This window comes from Mirounga leonina, unplaced genomic scaffold (assembly GCF_011800145.1).
Source record: "Mirounga leonina isolate KUSES-001 unplaced genomic scaffold, KU_Mleo_1.0 Mir_94, whole genome shotgun sequence".
In the NCBI taxonomy this organism is placed as follows: Eukaryota; Metazoa; Chordata; class Mammalia; order Carnivora; family Phocidae; genus Mirounga; species Mirounga leonina.
Window position 1 is genome coordinate 46136028 of NW_023270855.1, and position 19768 is coordinate 46155795.

At 55.2% G+C, this 19768-nt stretch overlaps 1 protein-coding gene across 10 annotated transcripts in view; it reads right to left on the reverse strand.

The window, feature by feature from the left end:
- MAST3 (microtubule associated serine/threonine kinase 3) overlaps nucleotides 1–15816 on the reverse strand; it is a 39118-nt gene extending 23302 nt beyond the window's left edge. For 4 of the 10 annotated variants that reach the window (XM_034998612.1, XM_034998610.1, XM_034998609.1 and 1 more), the window contains exon 1: nucleotides 384–1765. In XM_034998612.1, the coding sequence (XP_034854503.1) occupies nucleotides 384–769 (386 nt within the window). In that variant the 5' untranslated portion in view covers nucleotides 770–1765. Of the gene's footprint in view, nucleotides 1–383; nucleotides 1766–1791; nucleotides 2123–7330; nucleotides 7421–7720; nucleotides 8100–9916; nucleotides 9949–15754 lie in introns of those variants that run through there. The other 6 variants (XM_034998619.1, XM_034998616.1, XM_034998613.1 and 3 more) reach the window with 5 other exon arrangements.
- Nucleotides 15817–19768: the final 3952 nt, after the last annotated feature.

Genomic DNA, 19768 nt, shown 5'->3' on the forward strand with positions numbered 1-19768 from the left:
CCCACCTGTGCCCCAGCCCCAACCCCCCACCCTGGCAGAGGGAAATTGAGAGCAACCCCGTCTTCCCTCCCTCCCTGGTGCGGTCGCCCAGCAACAGCTCTGCCTGCTCTCGACAAGAGCATCAGCCCACATACTCTGAGCCGCCAACGCAGCTCAGTGGCTCAGGGAGGAAGAGATGAAATCTCAGGGCCTCACGGCCAGGAATGGTGTCCCAGGCAGAAGGCACAGTGCAGGCTAAGGCACGGGACAGCATGGTCAGCAACCGACCGAGGCAACAAGACATCCAGCCTGTCCACGGCTCCAGGTGCAGCTGCCCTTCTGAGCCTCAGTTTCCCCATCTGTATACCTTGCAAGGTGCCGGGAAGATTTGATGAACTACATACACAGTGTTCAGCTTTGGGCCCAGCACTGGGTAGACTGCAGTGGGCATGTACAGTGTCGTCTCTCTCCCCACAACTCCTGCAGGGCCTAGGACGCACAGCGGGAGGGCAGGCAATGCCTCCCCAGTGAAGTCAGTCACCGTTTGCCCATCCCAACAGCCCCGGAGGTGGGAGAGACCACCTGCACCCATTTCCCAGCCTAGGAAACTGAGGCCACAGATGTCAACAGCCGCAGGGAACTGTCCTGTTCGTCTGATGTGCAGAAGCAAAAGTGAAACCCGCAGGTTCCTGCAAAACTTCCTGCCAACAACCCCCCGCCCCCCATATAGCCGCCAGTCCCACATCCTCTCCCAGCTCTCATCTGGGTCCTCAGCCCCACGCTGCACCATTTGTCACAGCAGCAGCCTTGGGGAAATACTTGGCCCACCTCCCTCTTGTGCTCAGGTGGGGCCTTCTTGAAAACACAGCCATATCTGAGGTCTCAGAGGGGAACCTGGGCGTCATTTGTTCACTTGCGAGCATCGGTCAAGTGTCCACTATTTGCTCAGCCCTCCCTGGAGAAGGCCCACGACCCTGAGAAGCTGCCTGGCCATTCAATAAACACCCATGTGGGACAACACAGAGTGAGAATATGGCAGGAAACACTGGCCTGAGGCCAGCTGCCCCCACCTGATCCCTGAGGTGCCCCTAAGACCTCTGTAACTCCACAGGACCCGGGAGAAGAGTCTAAGCCCTGAACCTAGTATTTGGGGTCCTTTAGCAGCTGCTGTCCCTGCCCCGCCTTTGCCTGTGCTCCCCTCTACGAATGCCCCAAAGAGAACAGAGAGGTTAAGGAACTGCCTGAGGTCACACAGCCAGGCAGTGGCTGAGCTGGAATTTGGACCCAAGTCCTGTAAAGTCCACAGCCCTTACTTGGCCTTTGCTTTTCAGAAAGGGAAACAGAGACTCCAAGACAGGCCAGGCTTTGCTGTGGTTAAACCCAGTATTTTTCCCGATTTACCCACTCCTGCCACGCCACCTGCACGCCAGCCTCGTGCAGCAAATATCTGCTTCTGAAACAATATTTCCGCTGACGGGGCCCCGGGGACAGACTAGCTTCAGTTTTTCCAAGAAGATCCTCCCCAGGTCTGCCCAGGCCTAGAGACCCGGGTTCGAATTCTGACTCGGTCCCAACTCCTTGCTTCCTGTGTCACCACCCTAGCTGCGACCCTGGCAGGCAGACATCCAACTCCGGGTAACAGGGCGAAAGGAGGGTGTCTGGGCCCCTAGCGAATACCTTGATCCCAAAGCGTCCACCCTCTTCCCCCTACCGCCACACACAGCGGCCCTCGCCACGCCGCCGGGGTATACTTCTGGCAACTCGTGTTTGCTTGGCCGGCCGCCGCGCCTTTGCCCGCACGGTGCCCCCTACCTCTTGGAGCGCTGCAGCAGCGCGCCCTTGGCAAGGCGGCTCCGGTGGCCCGGCGCAGCCACCGCCGTCCAGTAGCTGGGGTCGGACATGCTGCTTCTCTTTGTGCCGCCGCCGCCGCCCGAGACCCAGGAGGCGCGGGGGCGCAGCCGGCGGCGGCGGGGCGCGAACCTCCGCGGCCGGATTGGCCCCGGGAGCCCCGCGGAGCGGGGCAGAGGGTGCGCGCCGCGGGGCTGGGGGTAGGGGGCGAGGAGGAAGCGCGCGCCCCAGAGCGCGGCCGGGAACCCCGCCCAGGCGAGCGCGGGGGCGGGGCCTTTCGGGGGCGGGGCCCTTCGGGGCGGGGCGAGCGACGCGGAAGCGAGGCTGGCGGACCCGCGTGCTGCCTAGTGGGCTGGGCGTTGCCAGGGCCGCGGGCGGAGGGGCGGGGCGTTGCCAGGGCTGCTAGCAGCGGGGGCGGGGCGTTGGCGCCTCGTAGGTTAGGCCGTGGAACTTGGCCCCTTTCCCTGGAAATGTAAATCTGTTCACGTCCCCTTTTCCCTCTGTCCCCCCCGCGCTAACCCATTCTGAGTGGGGCACTTGAGAACTATCCAACGGCCTGGCCTGGCTCATGCTACCGCGCCCACGCTGGCTCCACTCCTCGGAACGTCCTTCCTGCCTGGCAAAATCCAGGGTCCCCTCTCCCAGGGAGCCTTTTCTTGTGTCTGGCTCTGTCTTCCCAAGGGTCCCAGCATCTCCCAGCACTAGACTGCCAGAAAGAGCATGTTTAGCAAACTGAGTCAGAGCATCTGACATGCTCTGCCTGTCTGTGTGATGGAAAGGCCATCAGCCTGGCTACAGTCAGGACTCCGCGGACACCTAATTTAACTTCTCACGCCTGTCTTCTCAGTTGTAAGATGGGAGGGGAACCGGGTTGCAAGGTGGCACCCACAGTGCCTGATACATGTTTGATAAATGTTAGTGTCAGGCTAACTTCCAGGCCTCTGCTTCTCCATCTAGAGATGTCCCTTCATGAAAATGGAATCAAATCAGAGGCACCAAAAGTGCTGGGCGTACAGTACCTGCTCACCATAGAAATAGGACTGCCTCACACAGTAGGCAGTGAATTAATGCTTCTTCCTCTCATGACAGTCCCAGAAGGCAGGGATAGTGTCACCCTAATGGTGGCCCCTTCCCAGGCCACATGACACTTCGGGAACCAACCCAAGAGGCCTGACGCTGAAGCCCAGATCCCACATCTGAGTAGAGAAGGCATAGAGAGGTGCTCCTGCCTGGTGTGTAACCCTAACTCTCCCCAACCCTCTTGCCACAAGTTTGCTTCTCAGATCTCTCAAGAGACTCCCCACCCTATCTTCATGGCCAGTGTCACTCTCAGGTATCTCCTGGGTGTGTCCCCCAGAATGCTCTCCATCTCCAGGTCCCCCAGGCCTGGGTCTCAAACACCCATATCTGGTCATTCACTCACTCAACATGAGTACCTACTGTGTGCCTGACCTTGTGCTAAACCCTGAGGACCCTGTCCTCAGAGGCCCCAAGTCTGGTTGAAGAGGCAGAGAGGAAACTGGACACAACGAAATGATCGAGGTAATTTCGAACCCTGAAGTCAAGGAAGGAAAGGAAAGAGGCAACAATGGCAAAGGATGACCTTAGCCCGGAGGCCTCTCTGAGGAAGTGACGCTATAGCCAGCCGAGACATTGAGAAGGAAGAGGAGCCAGCCATGGAAACAGTGTTCCAGGCAGAGGGCACAGCTTGGGCAAAGGCCCTGAGACAGGACTGAGGGGAAGATGCCAGCAGGGCTTACCATGTAAGCCTTGTGCATTGCAAGAGGAATGCAATTGTACAGTGGAAGCAATGGGGAGCCATGGAGGATGTGTGAGCAGGGGAGGAGTGTGATCTGAACTGTTTGTCAGCTCCCCCACCTCCATGTCTGCCATGGGGAACAGGAGCTATCAGGGGCAGGAATACAGATGGCAGGAAGCTAGTGAGACGTTGTGACAGGGTCTGGGGGGGGGGGGGACTGAGGCCTGGACCAGGGTGAAGCTGTGGAGAGAAGTGGGTAGATTCTGGACTTGTTTTGAGGCCAATGGATGGGCCCTGCCGAGGGGCCAGATGTGGAAGGGAGGAGGGAAGCGGTCACTTCTGACCCTTAGGTATTCCATCTGAGCCACAGGCCAGGGACAGGGCCTCCTGCGTGCAGGGAATGCAAGATCCCACAGGTCTGGGGACCCAGGGAGGGACAGAGTCATGGTCTCGTGTCACCCTATGCTGACATGCTGTGCCCACGAACCCTCCCCACCACGTGTGCCAGGGACACACTGCTGCACAGTCAGGAAAGGAACTACCCTGCTCAATCCCAGCTGTGGCCGCACCCTGCACTGCCTACATGCCCCGCATTACGCCCACTGCTCTGGCATCCCCAGCAGCCACTTCTCCCACGCCCATCTGGCCTCGGTTTCCTCCTCTGCAGAACAGGGCTGCAGCTGACAATCCAGAGTGCCTGTGGCCACGGCAAAGGCCTCCCATGAAAGGCTGAGCCACTGATCTCTGGCACCAGCCCACTGCCCACCACATCCTGTCTCTCCCCGGCTCACACACCCTCCATGGCTCCTCACTGCTTTTACAGCAAAACCACACTTCTGGGTGAATCCCTCTCCGAGGGCTCAGATCCTAACCCTGTCTGCGACTCAGGATCTGCCCCCCTCTGCTGGTGCTGATGACTGTGTAAATGGCAAAGCCACAGTGAGCATACAGAACCCGACCCCCAACCCTTTCTTGGTCTGACCAGCCCAGCCCTTCTCACCTGCCCATGTACTGTCCGCACCCCTCCCAGCCCCAACCGCTATATGGTTTTTAGTACCCTGGAGAGAAAAATGCAAATTATTCCTCTCTTTGGCATTCAAGGCCTTAGAGGGAACAGGCTTCTGACAATGCCTTTTGTTGTGACCTTGTCAGAGAGGGCCAAACTCGTGGCCTTCCTCAGTTACCTCCCACCCACCACCCCCACCCCCACCACCGGCAGAGCCCTCCTACCTACTTCCCATGTGTCCATGCCACAAGCATTAACTGAGCATCTGCTGTATACCAAGCCCTGCCCTAGGATAGAGGACAGATCCAGGTCTGGTCCTCAAGGGGCTCCCAAGCCTCTGGGTGAGAAAAACAACCCAATAATCACATAAGAAAACATGGAAATCACTTCCATGATGCAGTGTCCATGAGGGAAATGGACAGGCGTAATGGATGTAATTGGGGCTTGGGAGACCCTGAATGGGGGGCTGTGGTTTGGAAAAGTTTCCTATCTGGGGGCTTGATAGAGACTTGACAAATGAAGAAAGGAGGAAAAGGAGGCAATGGAGCTCTGGGCTGAGGGGCAGCACGTGCAAAGGCCCTGAGATTGGACCAGCTTGTGTTCTGGCAGCCCAGGAAGTCTCATGGCTAGAGGAGCGTGAGCCAGATGGGGAGATAGACAGGGAGGAGGTAGGGGGGTCACAGGGGCCAGACTCACGGGGCCTCAGAGGCTGAGGGAACAAATGTGGGCTTATTCCTAGGGTGCTTGGGGCAGGGGAGGCAGGGACCCATTTCCTTGGCTGGCCCAAAGTGATGTGGTTCTGCTGCCCTCTGGTGGTGGGTGAGGAGGCTTTTCTGCTCAGAGCACCAAACACTCTGCCTCCATTTGCTCCTGGTTAAAACTGGCTCAGCTGTTCACAACAGGTCCCTCCCCTCATCCGGTAACTCTCAGGAGGGTAGAGGCCAAGGAGGTGGTAGGGGCCAAGGAGTCAGTGTCAGATTTGGCCTGATACTCTCTCCCAGGGTGCCCCTGGACAACATACTCTTAAGTCCTGAGTTTCCTCCTCTCCTAAAAAGGGGGTAGAGCAGCCCCTTCCTCCCACTGGACACCCCGACCTGGTCCAGCCCCCACCATCTCCTACCCAGATATTGTCCTAGCCACCTCCCTGACTCTGCCACCTCCATTACTGTCACCTGCCCCCAGCAGACCTTTCTTTCCCCAAAGCAGCCACAGAGGCTTTAAAAATCTTGGTCCTGGGGAACCTGGGTGGCTCAGTTGGTTAATGCCTGCCTTTGGCTCGGGTCGTGGTCCCGGGGTCCTGGGGTCGAGCCCCCCAACGGGCTCCCTGCTCGGCGGGGAGTCTGCTTCTCCCTCTCCTCCCCACTCAGGCTCTCTGTCACTATTTCTGTCTCTCTCTCTCAAATAAATAAAATCTTTAAAAAAAAAAAAATCTTGGGGGCGGCTGGGTGGCTTAGTCATTAAGCGTCTGCCTTCAGCTCAGGTCATGATCCCAGAGTCTTGGGATCGAGCCCCGCATCAGGGTCCCTGCTCAGCGGAGAGTCTGCTTCTCCCTCTCCAGCTCCCCCTGCTTGTGCTCTGTCAAATAAATAAATAAAATCTTAAAATAAAATAAAATAAAATAAAACACCACCTCCCCCAAGAGGTCACCATCTGAATGTATCCTATTTGTCCACTCACTTCTTTATTGCCCACCTCCTGAGAGCTGACTGAGAGCCCCTTGAAGGAGGGGCTATGTCCGTCTTGTTCACAGCTATGCCCTTAGCACCTGGCTTGCAGTAGGTGCCCACTTAATGAAGGTAACTATCTGTTACCCAGCACCCAGTGTGGGCGCCAAATTGTTCTCTCTTCTCCCCATTAAAGGTCTGTGGAAAGAATCTAAGCAGCTCATTCATACTAAGGTATAAATGATTAATGGGCCCTGGAATTCTAGACATCACTGACTCACACCTCCGTCGCCTCCCTGAACTTTTCCCAAGCCGTGCAAAGAGCCCGTGATAATCCTGATAGTCCCTCCTGTATGGGGGGTGAGACCCTGTGATGGGCCAGGCACGGAGGGCGGCTCAAACCCTCAGTAGACGCTGGTAGCCATGCTGGCCCTGATACTTAGTCCCCAGATGTACTGAACCAGGAGAACTGGTGTCTCCTCTCTGAGCCTCGGTTTCCCCAGCTGAGAAATGGGGTCAGGAAGGGCACCTCCCTCCCGGGGTTGTGGAGGAAACAGAAGGTATCTGGTACAGACCTGGCACCCAGTCAGGCTGGCTCTTCCTCCCTACGGCACTTTGCCCGGTTCAGTGCATCGGGCTGTCATGGTGAACTGTCAGCCCTGGTGTGTGTGTGTGTGTGTGTGTGTGTACATTCAGAGGGAGGAGCTTTCCAACCAGCTGAGCTGGGTGTGGGAAAGGCCCCTGAGGTCCTAGCTGATTCAGTAGGGAGGGCCCAGAGCAGCCTGGGAACCCAGCACCTGTCTCAGGGATGTCCTTGGGCAACATCCCAAGTTCTGGCCTCACCTTGGCCACCTGTCGGATGGAGGACCTGTTGGCTAGGGCTGAAAATGGAATTTCCCTTTCAAGGTCCTAGTGTGCACAGCAGTTTCATTTTATGGAGGGGTAAACTGAGGCCCAGGGAGGTGATGTCACCAACACACAGTACCTTGGTGAGGAGGCTGGGTCTAGGCGGCTTCCAAGGCTCTGGGGTGCCAGGGCAATGTCCAAGCCCCGCCCCCATGTGCTGTCACTTACCTCCAGGGGTGCAGGCCCAACGAGGGGCTGCAGGGGCTGCAGGGGCTGCTGGGGCTCAGCAAAGATGGGCTCTGGCTGCTCGGAGACAGACTGCAAAGAAAGAGGCCAGGGACGGTGAACCTGGTGGTGGCCCCTGCGTGTGGCCAAATCCGGAGAGGGACCAGGACTTAAGTTCCCTCAGGGAGAAGGGGCCCCAAAGCCAGGAATTCTGGGTCTCTCACAGGCCGAGAGGGCGGGGCCTGACTGATGACCCCGGAGGGCACCCTGGAGGGCTCCCCGGAGGCGGCGGTGCGACTCTGGGCGACTTAAACAGAGACGCGGGGGAAGGGTGGTTGTCCGTCTGCTTCTCTCCCCCCACCCTATTTCCCCCCTTCTCCGACAAGGACTCACTCGAGGGTCAGCGCCGGGATGTGCAGCTTGTCCCTGCGAGACTTCATGCCGAGGCCGGGGCTGCGTCTATGCGGCCGGGTGCCAAAACCCCCCTTGTGGCCCCCGAACCCCGATCGTGGTGCGATCGGACAGACCCACAGACGCGGACGTGGGGACAGCACGCCTGGCGGGCGCGACCGACGCGGCGCTGAGGCTGGGCCGCTGGGGGCGCGGGGGGCGGGCTCTCTCCTCCTCGGGGCGGGGCTCGGAGCCCCGCATCTGCGCGCAGGCCCAGCCCAGCAGGAAAAGTCGGGTTGCGCGAGGCTGGAGTCGCGGGTGCCACCCCCTCCCGGAGAGCGACGCCAAGGCTGCCGGGTCTCGAGCCCCCGGGCTGCGCGGCCGGAGAGGAAGGGCGGTCACTGTCTCCCAGATTGGCAATATTGCTCCATCGTCTGGCCCCGCCCCTTCCCGGCTGCGGCCGGGTCTCTGCCCTCGCCCCGCCCCCGGGGAGGGGTCTCTCGCACCCGGGATCTGAGCGCGTCCTGCCCCTGTTCTCCCACCCCTAGCAGCTCAGCGCGGCGTTCGGGGCCCCTCGCGGCGGTCTCAGCATCCCGGCGCACACCAGAGGCCGGGTCCACGCCTCCAGGGCTTTGCTTCACCGGGTTCCCTCTGTCAGGAGCGTCGTCCGCCTCACCCACATCCGAGTTCAGTCCCACGGGCCCCTTTTTCGCGGAGCCATCCCTAAACAACGACCCATGGCTCCCCGAGTCCCACCCTCGCTTTTGCCCAGCGCAGGTCCCAAGAGTCCGGGGTTGTTTGTGTCTGGCTATGGCCCCCTTGACACCCCACTTGGACCCAGTCAGGAACACGGCAGGTAGCAGAGAGTAGACAACCCTCAGGGAGTCTCTGTCCTCGTCCTGCCCCGTAGCCCAGGACTTTGCCCTCCATGGTTCTGACTTTTTCATGTCCACCACCCCGCCCCCAGCCTGGGCAAAGGCCAGGGACAGTGCCCGCCTTCTGGTCAATGTCGGAGCCCTGCCCCTACTGGGCCCCTCAGGCTCCTCCCCACCAGCTGCACTATCCCCAGTCCAACGAGAACAGATGGTCTGGGCTTGGGGGCCAGTCTGACCCCATCCCCAACATCAGATTTCAAACTCTCATCCAACCCCCAGGACCTCCCCCTTCTCCTCTCCCTCTACCTCCCCTGTGCTCTCTTCATTCCCCTGTGCTACCCCTGTCTCCATGGTGTTCTTCCAATGCCAAGCTGGTTTGCACCCCAGGACCTTTGCCCATGCTCTTCCCTCTAGCTGGAAGGCCGTTCCCCTCGGATTTTCCCCCTTGCCTCTGCCTCCTTTTCCAGATCTAGGCTCAAATGTCACCTCCTCCAAGAGGCCCCACATCTTCAGGGCTAAAGCTGCCCCCTAGCCCCTCTGTCTGTCTCTCTTTAATTTCTCCCCTGCATAATATCACTTCACCATCACTCTTCCCAAGAGAGTGTGAGCTCATGGACAGGGTCCAGCATTGGACCCCGTCTCTGGGTCCCCCATGCCTGGAACAGGGCCTGGCACACGGTAGGCACTCAAAAAAAGTTTGTTAAGTGGGTGATTTCACTGCGGGGCAAAAGAATTCCCACCCCTCAGGCCAACACAGCCCCCAAAGAGGGGGTGTCTGCACTCACACACCTCTAGACCACCAGCACAAGGCAAACCCCTCCCTGTCCTGGGCTTTGATTTCCCATCGGTAAACCAGCAAAGGCACTGACCAAAATATTCCGTGAGCTTTTGGGATCCAAAAATGCCAACCTACAGACAAACGCTAATGAGACCCTGAAGGATACACTTTTATACCTGTGTTCCCCAAGAGTGAGCGCCCCATCATGGGAGGCATGCAAGCTGGTTCCAGGATACTTGGCTGGAATTCTATAGTTTGGGCTCTAGATGCGAGACAGTTTTCTCTTTTCCAGGCTGGATGCCCTTGTGTCAGTGGTACAACCCTACTGCACTTCTGTTTCCTCAATTGCAAACTGGCAGTGGGCTTCCCAGCTTGTGAGAGCCAAGTGAAGCACTTCTGAAGCATTTTGTAAACACTGGGAAAGGATCAAGGTGAGAAGCTTTGTTATAATTATTAAATAAATTCACAGTTTGGAGGCTGCTGCTGAAAAATCTGTGCCCAGGACCACAGGGCCCGGCCCAGCCCACTGGCCTTAGATGAACTCACCCACGTCCCCGGCGTGGTAGGCTCAGCTCCTTCTGCAATGAGAGGAAACAGGGGTCATTCCCGAGGAGACAAGCCCTTCACATCCTTGGCCCTCCATTCACCTCTCCCCCGCCCCCCGCCGCCACCCCGTTGGCCCCTTGATCACCCAGCTCCAGACAATGCCTCCTTTCTGCTGCCCCACACATTGGGCTCTGCCCTGCCTCAGAGCCTTTGCACCAGCTGTGTGTTCTGCCAGGACTGCCTTCCCTCCCCACTGGTGCTAGTTAATTGCACATCATCCCTCAGCTCAGGCATCCCTTCCTCCTGGAAGCCCTCCCAGACTCCCAGTCACCTCCCTGCCCAGCTCATACCCTACTTGCACTAAAAAGAGCTTCATTATTTTAAATAACAAATTAGTTATATTTATAAGGAAGTATGTCAATAGTGGCTAAATACTAACAATCTATTGAGGAAAGGAAAACTCTTGACTCATCCTCACCCTGCCCCCTCCCAGATCTGAAAGCCATTCCCCCCCGCACCTATGCAGATCTGTGTCCTGGGAGCCAGTGGAGGGTGGGGGCCCTGACCCGTGACTCCCTATTGAAGACCCTTTTAGAGCTCAAAAGCTGACTTGCATCAACCCTGGGTGTCCTCACCAGGGCAAAAAGTCCTGCACTTGGGGTCCACGGTGACCCCAGAGTCCATGCTCAAATGTGGCTCACCCAAGAAGGTTTTTAAATTCTCAGAAGGCCGTGTAGCACCAGTTTAGAATCTGGGGATACTCAGACCTGGGTCCAGATCTACTTATTATCTATTCCTTCCTAGCTGTGGGACCTTAAGCAAGTAACTTGTACTATCTGTGCTTTGATTTTCCCATCTATAATGTGGAGGGGTCCAGGGTAATAATGATCCAGGAGGGGTCCAGGGTAATAATGATCAGTTAGTATTACTGTTGCTTTTGTGTGTTGCTGTGTTATTGTTGAGCTCAGCCAAGGCCTAGGCGGACTATCATAATACCTGATATATTTTACATTTACTGAGTCGCCTACTACAGACCAGGAGCAGGGGCCATTTTACAGGCTGGGAAACTGAGGCGCAGAGGGAAGCCAGCTGCCCATGTCTCTTGGCAGAGAGAAGGTGGGGAATCCAGGTCTCTGGACATCCCTCCTCCCCTCACCCCCCGCCCCAACACACACACACGCCAGGGCGGTCGCGTCGAGGACACAGGACTATTTTTACCTAGGTGGGCTCTGGGCTGCCCACATCCAGAGCGGGGCGTTCACCATGGCAACCACTGACGTCATCGGCCTCCGCAGCCAATTCGAGAGGGCCGGAAGCTGCCCCCCACAGGATGGGGCTGGGAGAGGTTGGCTGGGTCCCCCAGCTGGGGAAGGGGAGGAGGGTCCACAGGATTGGGGTGTCACCCCGAGGCCTGACCCCAGCTACCTTGAGCCCACAAAACAAAACCGAGCTGTTCAAGATGGGAAGAGGTGGACCTGCCATCCTGAGATGTTTCTGTCTGCCTGAATGAATACCTCTGGGGACTGAGAGCTCACTATCATTCAGGGCAAGTGATCATAGTCCCAGGAACTACCGCCACCATTAAGGCCTCCTTCAGCCCCCTCCAGTTGTTTTGGGATCTTATGCCTGCTTACCCCTCTCCTCTAACCTGTGAAAGAGTGAGGAGTTGGAATCTGAGCCCAGGGCTACTTGCTGCACCCCTCCCACCATCCCAACCATTTCCTTCCAAAGCCCGGCAGTCCTGGGTTCCCAGGCAAGCGCCCCCTCATCTGAGCTGTGTGACCCCCGCCAAGCAATCTCACACCTCTGTGCCTCAGTTTCTTCATTTGGAAAGCCTCCTGGTGACACAAGGTCCTGGAAGGAATCCAGTAGCAAGCCAAGGGCCTGGCACTGGGGGAGGCTTCGATAAATCAGAGCCAAGACAGTGAATTTTGTGAGGTTAATAATTACCACCAATTGAACCACAAATTTTAATTTGCTTCCAAAATACAAAAAGATGTGAAGTGGCAGAGAGAATAGAGGGAATGTCGGCAGCCCCCTGCAAAGGCTCTGTGGAAAGCTAGGGCCACATGGAACTCTCTCGGCACCGCCCCCGGACCCTCTGCTCCCAGAGCCATCTGCTTCCGCCTTCAGCCCCCTCTTTGCAGGCTGTTCCCCAAGGAGTGACTCCCGCATAGACTGGGGTAGGTGGGGGCCCAATCCCTTGGAACTGCCCTTTAAAGATAATATTTACGGCATCCTCTTCTGTTCTTGGCTGGGCTGGGCAATGCTGCCTTCCAGCCAGAAGCCTCAGCTCCATCCCGAGGAACCCCCAATCTGGAGAAGACAGAGCAGGGAATGGACACCCCCATACTGGAGGCATTAGTGGGGACCCGGGGGGAGAGAAGGGGCTGGAGGGGGGGGAGCCAAGAGGCTTCCTAGAGGGGGGTGTCAAGCTAATGGGAATCTGTAGGGTGGAGGTGGGACTCAGCCCAGTTGGCACCAAGCCCCATGGGAAGTTGGCAGCTGCAGTGAAGGGAGTGAGAAGTCAGCAGGGACCCCATAGCACCAGCCTGAGGGCTTTGGGAGGAAGAGAATAAGTGGAAGTGGGCCACGAGGAGGCAGGATGGACCTTCAAGGGAACCCCTCCAGCAGCAGCAGAGACAAAGTTCAGACACAAGCTTTGGCCACCTTCACTGCCCCTGGATTTGGGCACCTGGGGTTTTCAAATTCTGTCCTTTGTGAAGCAAAGGTCCAAGCGGGAGATGATAAAAAATAATGATAAAATAATACGAATAGAAGCTGTAGCAATAAGTTTGCATGAACTAGCACCTAGAAACACTGCACAGAAGACGGAGCTTAAGCCAACCCAGGAAGGCCCAGGTGCCGGCTCTTGCCCAAGGCAAACTGGTGGTCGGAGGGCCAGACCAGGGCCTGTTCACCACCTCCCAGCACACAGCCAACTGCGCGTCCCACATTGGCACAACCAGACCGGCCAGCATGCCCAGAGCTGTTGCCTGGACTGCTCAGTCAGCAACTGACCCGAGTCCCCTCCGCTTCCTCAGGCTTTTATGAATTGACTCTTTGACCTTTGGCGAGGGTTAGCCTCCAGAGTATCGGATTGGCTCTGACCAGTAGGCTGCCACCTGCTTGGCGGGGGGTGGGGGTTCTCCTGGGCCCATTAACAGAGCTCCAGTTAAGGGACTGTAGAGCGAATGCCCCAAACCGAGGCCCTCAACATTTTGATACCCACAGGCGCCAGACTGGCTAGAATTCTAAATCTCTTACTCTCCCTCTCAGATCCTCAGTTTCCCCCTTTGAAAGAGGAGGCTAATGATAGCACTGATCTCTTGCGCTGTTAGGAGAATTAAATGCATGTTCAGTGGTTAGCATTTGTAGGTGCCCGTTAATGTGAGCCGTTATTTATACTAATACTATTATTTTCAAAAATTATTTTCATCGTCTGGGGCGCCTGGGTGGCTCCGTCGGTTGAGTGTTTCTGACTCTTGATTTTAGCTCAGGTCACCACCTCTGGGTGGTGGGATTGAGCCCCGCATCCGGCTCCAGTGCGAAGTCGGCTTGTCCCTCACCCCCTGTTCCTCCCCCCACTCATGCTCTCTCTCTAAATTAAATAAGATATTTAGATTTTATTTATTTATTTGAGAAAGAGCGAGAGAGAGAGCACAGGCAGGGGGAGCGGCAGGCAGAGGGAGAGGGAAAGGCAGGCTCCCCGCTGAGCAGAGAGCCTGCCATTTTATTTTATTTTATTTTATTTATTTAAAATCTAAAAATATATATGTATTTTCATTGTCTCCTACTTCGTCGTTCACTCCGGGCCCCTCCCTAGCTTCTGGCCCCCTCTCTGCCCTCCACCGGCTCCAGAGGAGTCTTTCAAAGCCCTCAGATCTGGTTGTGTCCTCCCCTGCTCCAGCACTTTCCATAGCTCCCAGTCACCCTAGGGGGGAAGCCTAAGCTCGTCAAAATCAGGGCTGGAAGCTCCTGAAGCAGACTGTGCCCTCTCACAGCCCCAGCTCTAGCGCTAAGAAATGGCTTCTAGTTTTCCCATATAACACATAGAGTTACATGCTTCTGGGCCTTTGCACAGGCTGTGCACCCTCTGCCCAGAATTCCCTCGCCCACCTGGGCCATCCCTACTTGTCCCTCTGCCTCCATGGAGTAAGGCCTGCTAGTGCAGGGCTGGTCTGGAGGGGGAGCCAGACCTGTCTGGGTTCAAATCCTGACTCTGTCACCTACATGCTGTGACACCTCAACAGTGGCTACGCTTCTCTGAGCCTCAGTTTCCCCTTGTGTAGCATGGGACTCGTCATCAGGATACGGATGCCTCCCCCCCACGGAACAGGCCCCCACTTCCTGACGTCAGCAGCGCCCCCATTCGCCTACCCGATGGCAGTTTCTCTATTTTAAGAGGCTGCGGGCGGGGCTTGAGTCTAACTGGGGCTCGGGGCGGGGCCTGTCCCCCCACAACACCCCACTCCTCACCGCCCCCTCCTCTACGCCCAGGCCCCTCGCGGCTGCCTCTGGCCTCGAACTTTCCCCTTTCGGCCCCCTCCCCCCGCCACACCGAGCAGGGGTGGTGAGGTGGTGGGGGTGTTTCTGCCCTGCAGCTCTGGCCCTGCCCTCCCTGACCCACCTCCCACCCCGTCCTTCCTAGGTTTTAGCTTCCCTCAGATTAGCTTCCCTTAGACGCTTCTATTTCTCCATACACCCACCCCCACCTGCCCCGCCACCCGCGTCTGCAAGGCCACCCAGCAACGCTGGGTTCAGGCGCCTTCTCCAAGTGTGCCTGAGCGTCCCACACTGCAGCTGACCACTCCCTGGGGTCCCCGCTGCTCAGGCGTCTGTTTGCCCCAACAGGCTGGGAGATCCAGGGGAGCGGTTTCAGAGGGTCAACGCCGCTGCCTCTCCCCTGCCGAGCACACAGCAGGCACTCAATACGTGTTTGTTGGGTAAATGATGCATTCTCTGGTTCCCGACCTGCAACCTGGGAGCTTCTTAAAGGTGTGGTCTAAGTCCCAGAGGGAACTGGCTAGATCACCTTAATTCCCAGAAAGGTCAAAGAAGTTGCCCACCGGGGTCACATGGCCCCCTGCGTGGGTTCGAATTCTGACACCCCTGTTCTTACCTCCTGGTAACTCGGCTTCCCAAACACAAATCCAGGGCCAGAGGTCAGAAAAGGAGGGCCCTTACGGCAAATGGGGAAACTGAGGCCCGGAGAAGCAAAAGTGGTTCCCGCCCTCCCCTCCCCCCCAAACTGCCGCAGCTATTGGCAGTGCTCTGTGCAACAGAGAGCTACTTAAGGCCGCCGGACTGAATCCCTGTTGGGCCACCTCGAGTTTGTGACTTTTCCAGACTCAAGCCTCAGTTTCCTTGTCTGACAGATGGGCGCCTGGACAGCCCCAACCTTCCCCGGCTCACCTTAGGGGTGATCTGAGGCTGAGGCGCGGTGGCTCAGCAAAGGCACGAGGCAGGTAATAATACACATTAATTAATATTAATATATCACTAGTAAAAACATTAATACAAGGATGAACATATGGTGAGCGCGCAAAGACTGCTGTTGCTCATATTATTATTAGAGCAGCTGGTGGGAAGGGGCGCAGCCCTCAGCACCCTTCTCCCACGCTAGCGCTTGGAGCCTCAGTTTCCCCATATGCCAAACGGGGTATATCCCCTTCCCTCCAGGCAAAAAGCGCTTTGAGAAACGGGTGGGCAGAAGGCGCGACCGGAGCGCGCGCCCCGCCTTCCTCATCAGTTTCTCCGGACGCCGAAGCCCCGCCCCTGGCACCCAGGCCAGGTCTACTCTGCTGTGCCCTCCGCCCGCCCACGCAGGGGCCTCACCTGGAGCCCTCGGCGCCGCAGGAGGCTCGGCTCGTCCATGGCCCGCTAGTCCGCACCGCCGGGCCTGCCCCCGGCCCCGCCCCAACCTGCCAAGCCCCGCCGCCCCGCGCCATTGGTCAAGCCGGTCAGCTGATGTGGCCTGGCCCCGCCCCCCTCGGAACCCTCCTGGAAGGGCCCCGCCTCCACTGGATCGCCGGACCGCCCTTCCAGGCCCCACCCTACCCCCCCAGCAAAGATGAAAACTTTTTTTTTTTTCAATGACTCCTCCTAGATGAGAACATTATCATCCCCATTTTGCAGATGAAGAAACTGAGGCTCCTAGAAGTTAATTAATGTGCCCAGGGCACACAACAGGGCTGGTTCTAGGGTGAGGTGAATTCCATTCAAAATTTAAGAGAGCCCACAAATATCAGTAATTAAGAGACACAAGATTTTAATACGATAGTATAAAGAATCTCAACTAATGCAAAAGATGTGTGATGAACTAAACATCACAATTTCAAATAAAGACAGTATCAGACTCTGCCCTTACATGACACTGCCTCTCTTGTTTCACCCTAATCCTGGCCCTAGTCCCAATAAAACTTTATTTACAAGAACAGGTGGCCACTGTTGTTGTTGCCCGTTTCTGTTTTGAGGATGGCTGCTTTTGCCAAGCCAGCTGGGCACCTGGCTAAGTGCCTCATGAAGACCACCTTTCACAGGTATCTGTTGATAATTGGTCAGCTCCACTTTGCAAAAGGGAAACTGAGGCAGGGAAAAGCCCAAAGTCCCAAGACGACATCCGTGTTCTCTCTTTCACTGGGACTCCCACTGTCTCTGCCGTGGCAGGTTCCCTTGGCTACCCCACTGTTGGACCTAGGCCTTACAGTATCTTCTCAGGCTGGAGGAGACCCTAGGGAGGGCCCTGTTGCCTTTGAGGTTCTTACAGGCTCCTACCAAATAACAATGGCCAGATTGAGCACATAAACATACAGGACACCCTGACAACACTTGTTTTTCGCATACACATTTTAAAATTGACATATAATTTGCACACCATAAAATACATCTTTTTATTTTTTTAAATTTATTTTTAAAGATTTTATTTATTTGACAGAGAGAGACACAGCGAGAGAGGGAACACAAGCAGGGGGAGCGGGAGAGGGAGAAGCAGGCTTCCCGCGGAGCAGGGAGCCTGATGCGGGGCTCGATCCCAGGACCCTGGGATCATGACCTGAGCCGAAGGCAGACGCTTAACGACTGAGCCACCCAGGCACCCCTTATTTATTTATTTTAAATGTACCTTTTTATTCTATTGTATATAGTATACAATGGAATATTATACAGCCATCAAAAAATGAAATCTTGCCATTTGCAACGACGTGGATGGAACTAGAGGGTATTATGCTAAGCTAAACAAGTCAATCAGAGAAAGACAATTGTCATATGATCTCACTGATATGTGGAATTTGAGAAACAAGACAGGATCATAGGGGAAGGGAGGGAAAAATGAAACAAGACGAATCCAGAGAGGGAGACACACCATAAGAGACTCTTAATCTCGGGAAACAAACTGAGGGTTGCTGGAGTGGAGGAGGGATGGGGTGGCTGGATAATGGACACTGGGGAGGGTATGTGCTATGGTGAGCACTGTGAATTGTGTAAGACTGATGAATCACAAGGGTACCTGGGTGGCTCAGTTGTTAAGCATCTGCCTTCGGCTCAGGTCATGATCCCAGGGTCCTGGGTTCCAGCCCCGCGTTGGACTCCCTGCTCCACGGGAAGCCTGCTTCTCCCTCTCCCACTCTCCCTGCTTGTGTTCCCTCTCTCGCTGTGTCTCTCTCTGTCAAATAAATAAATAAATAAAATCTTTAAAAAAAGAAAAAAGACTGATGAATCACAGACCTGTACCCCTGAAACAAGTAATACATTATATGTTAATAAAAAGTAAAAATAAATAAAAATAAAGTGTACCTCTTAGAAGAATACCATTCAGTGGTTTTTAACATATTCTCAAAGTTGTGTAATCATCACCACTATCTTTTTTTTTATAGATTTTATTTATTTATTTGAGAGAGAGAGAATGAGAGACAGAGAGCATGAGAGGGAAGAGGATCAGAGGGAGAGGCAGACCCCCCACTGAGCAGGGAGCCCGATGTGGGACTCGATCCCGGGACTCCAGGATCATGACCTGAGCCGAAGGCAGTCGCTCAACCAACTGAGCCACCCAGGCGCCCCTCATCACCACTATCTAATCCCAGAACATTTCATCAACCCTAAAAGAAAACCTTTACCCATGAGCAGTCACCATCCTCCCTCTCCAGCCCCTGGCAACCACCAATCTGCTTTCTGTCTGTATGGGTTTGTCTGTTCCGGACATTTCATATACATGGAATCATACAACACGTGGCCTTTTGTGTCTGGCTTCTTTCGCTCAGTACGTTTTCAAGGTTCATCCATGTCATAGCTTGAATCAGTGCTTCATTCCTTTTTTCTGGCTGAATAACATTCCATTGTGTGGGTGGACCACATTTTGTTTCTTCATTCATCTGTTAATGGACAGTTGAGTTTTCCCACTTTTTGGCTATTGTGAATAGTGCTGCTATGAACATTCACACACAAGTTATTGTGTGGACATATGCTTTCAGTGCTCTTGGGTTTACACTTAGGAGTAGAATTCCTGGCTCATATGGTAACTCTTTATTTCAGACTTTTTCAAAAACTGCCAGACTGTTATGGGCAGTCCAAAGCAGCCGCTGTCATGGGCTGAGTAGCATTCTTCCAAAACTTGTATGTTGAAATCCTCACCATCCGTACTTCAGAATGTGGCTATATTTGGAGATAGGGCCTTTATGGGTTTTTTAAAAAATATATTTTATTTATTTATTTGAGAGAGAGCACAAGGGGGTGGGGCAGAGGGAGAGGGAGAAGCATTTATGTATTTATTTGGGAGAGAGAGCACGAGTCGGGGGGTGGGTGGTGGGCAGAGGGAGTAGGAGAAGCAGACTTCCCGCTGAGCAGGGAGCCCGATGCGGGGCTCGATCCCAGGACCCTGAGATGGTGACCTGAACCGAAGGCAGACGCTTAACCAACTGAACCACCCAGGTGCCCAGAGATAGGACCTTCAAAGAGGTAAGTAAGGTAAAATGAGGTTATTTGGGTGGATCCTAGTCCATTATATGGTGTCTTTATAAGAAGAGATGAGGACACAGACCCGCACAGAGGGAAGATCATGTGAACATATAGGAAGACGCCATTTGCAAGCCAGGGAGAAAGCCCCAGAAGAAACCAAACCTACCAACATCTTGATCTCGGACTCCTAGCCTCCAGAACTGTAAGGAAATACATTTCTTTTTTTTTTTTTTTAAGACTTTATTTATTTATTTGAGAGAGAGAGAATGAGAGACAGAAAGCAGGAGAGGGAGGAGGGTCAGAGGGAGAAGCAGACTCCCAACCGAGCAGGGAGCCCGATGCGGGACTCGATCCCGGGACTCCAGGACCATGACCTGAGCCGAAGGCAGTCGCTTAACCAACTGAGCCACCCAGGCGCCCCAGGAAATACATTTCTTATTGAAGCTACTCAGTGTCTTTGTTGCGGCTACCCTAGCAAACTAGTGCAGCCACCCAGTTAAGTTTAATTTCAGATAAACAATGAATACTTTTCCAGTATATGTCCCATGCAATCTTTGGCAAACGGATATGCTAAAAACTTATGTGTTGTTTATCCGAAACTCTAATTTAATTGGGCATGTTCTATCTGGCAACCCTTTGATAAATGGACTTCAGGCTGTAGCTTGCCTACCCCAAGCGATGGGAAGCTCACACCTTAGAGTGACCAATGGCTCATCTGTGGTTTGTTCTGACCAAAAGTTCTCCTTGAGTCCAAACTGGGGTGGACATGTGACCTAGAGACATTCTTTTTTTGAAGATTTTATTTATTCATTTGAGAGAGAGGGAACACAAGCAGGAGGCAGAGGGAGAGGGAGAAGCAGACTGCCCGCTGAGCCAGGAGCCCTACGTGGGGCTCGATCC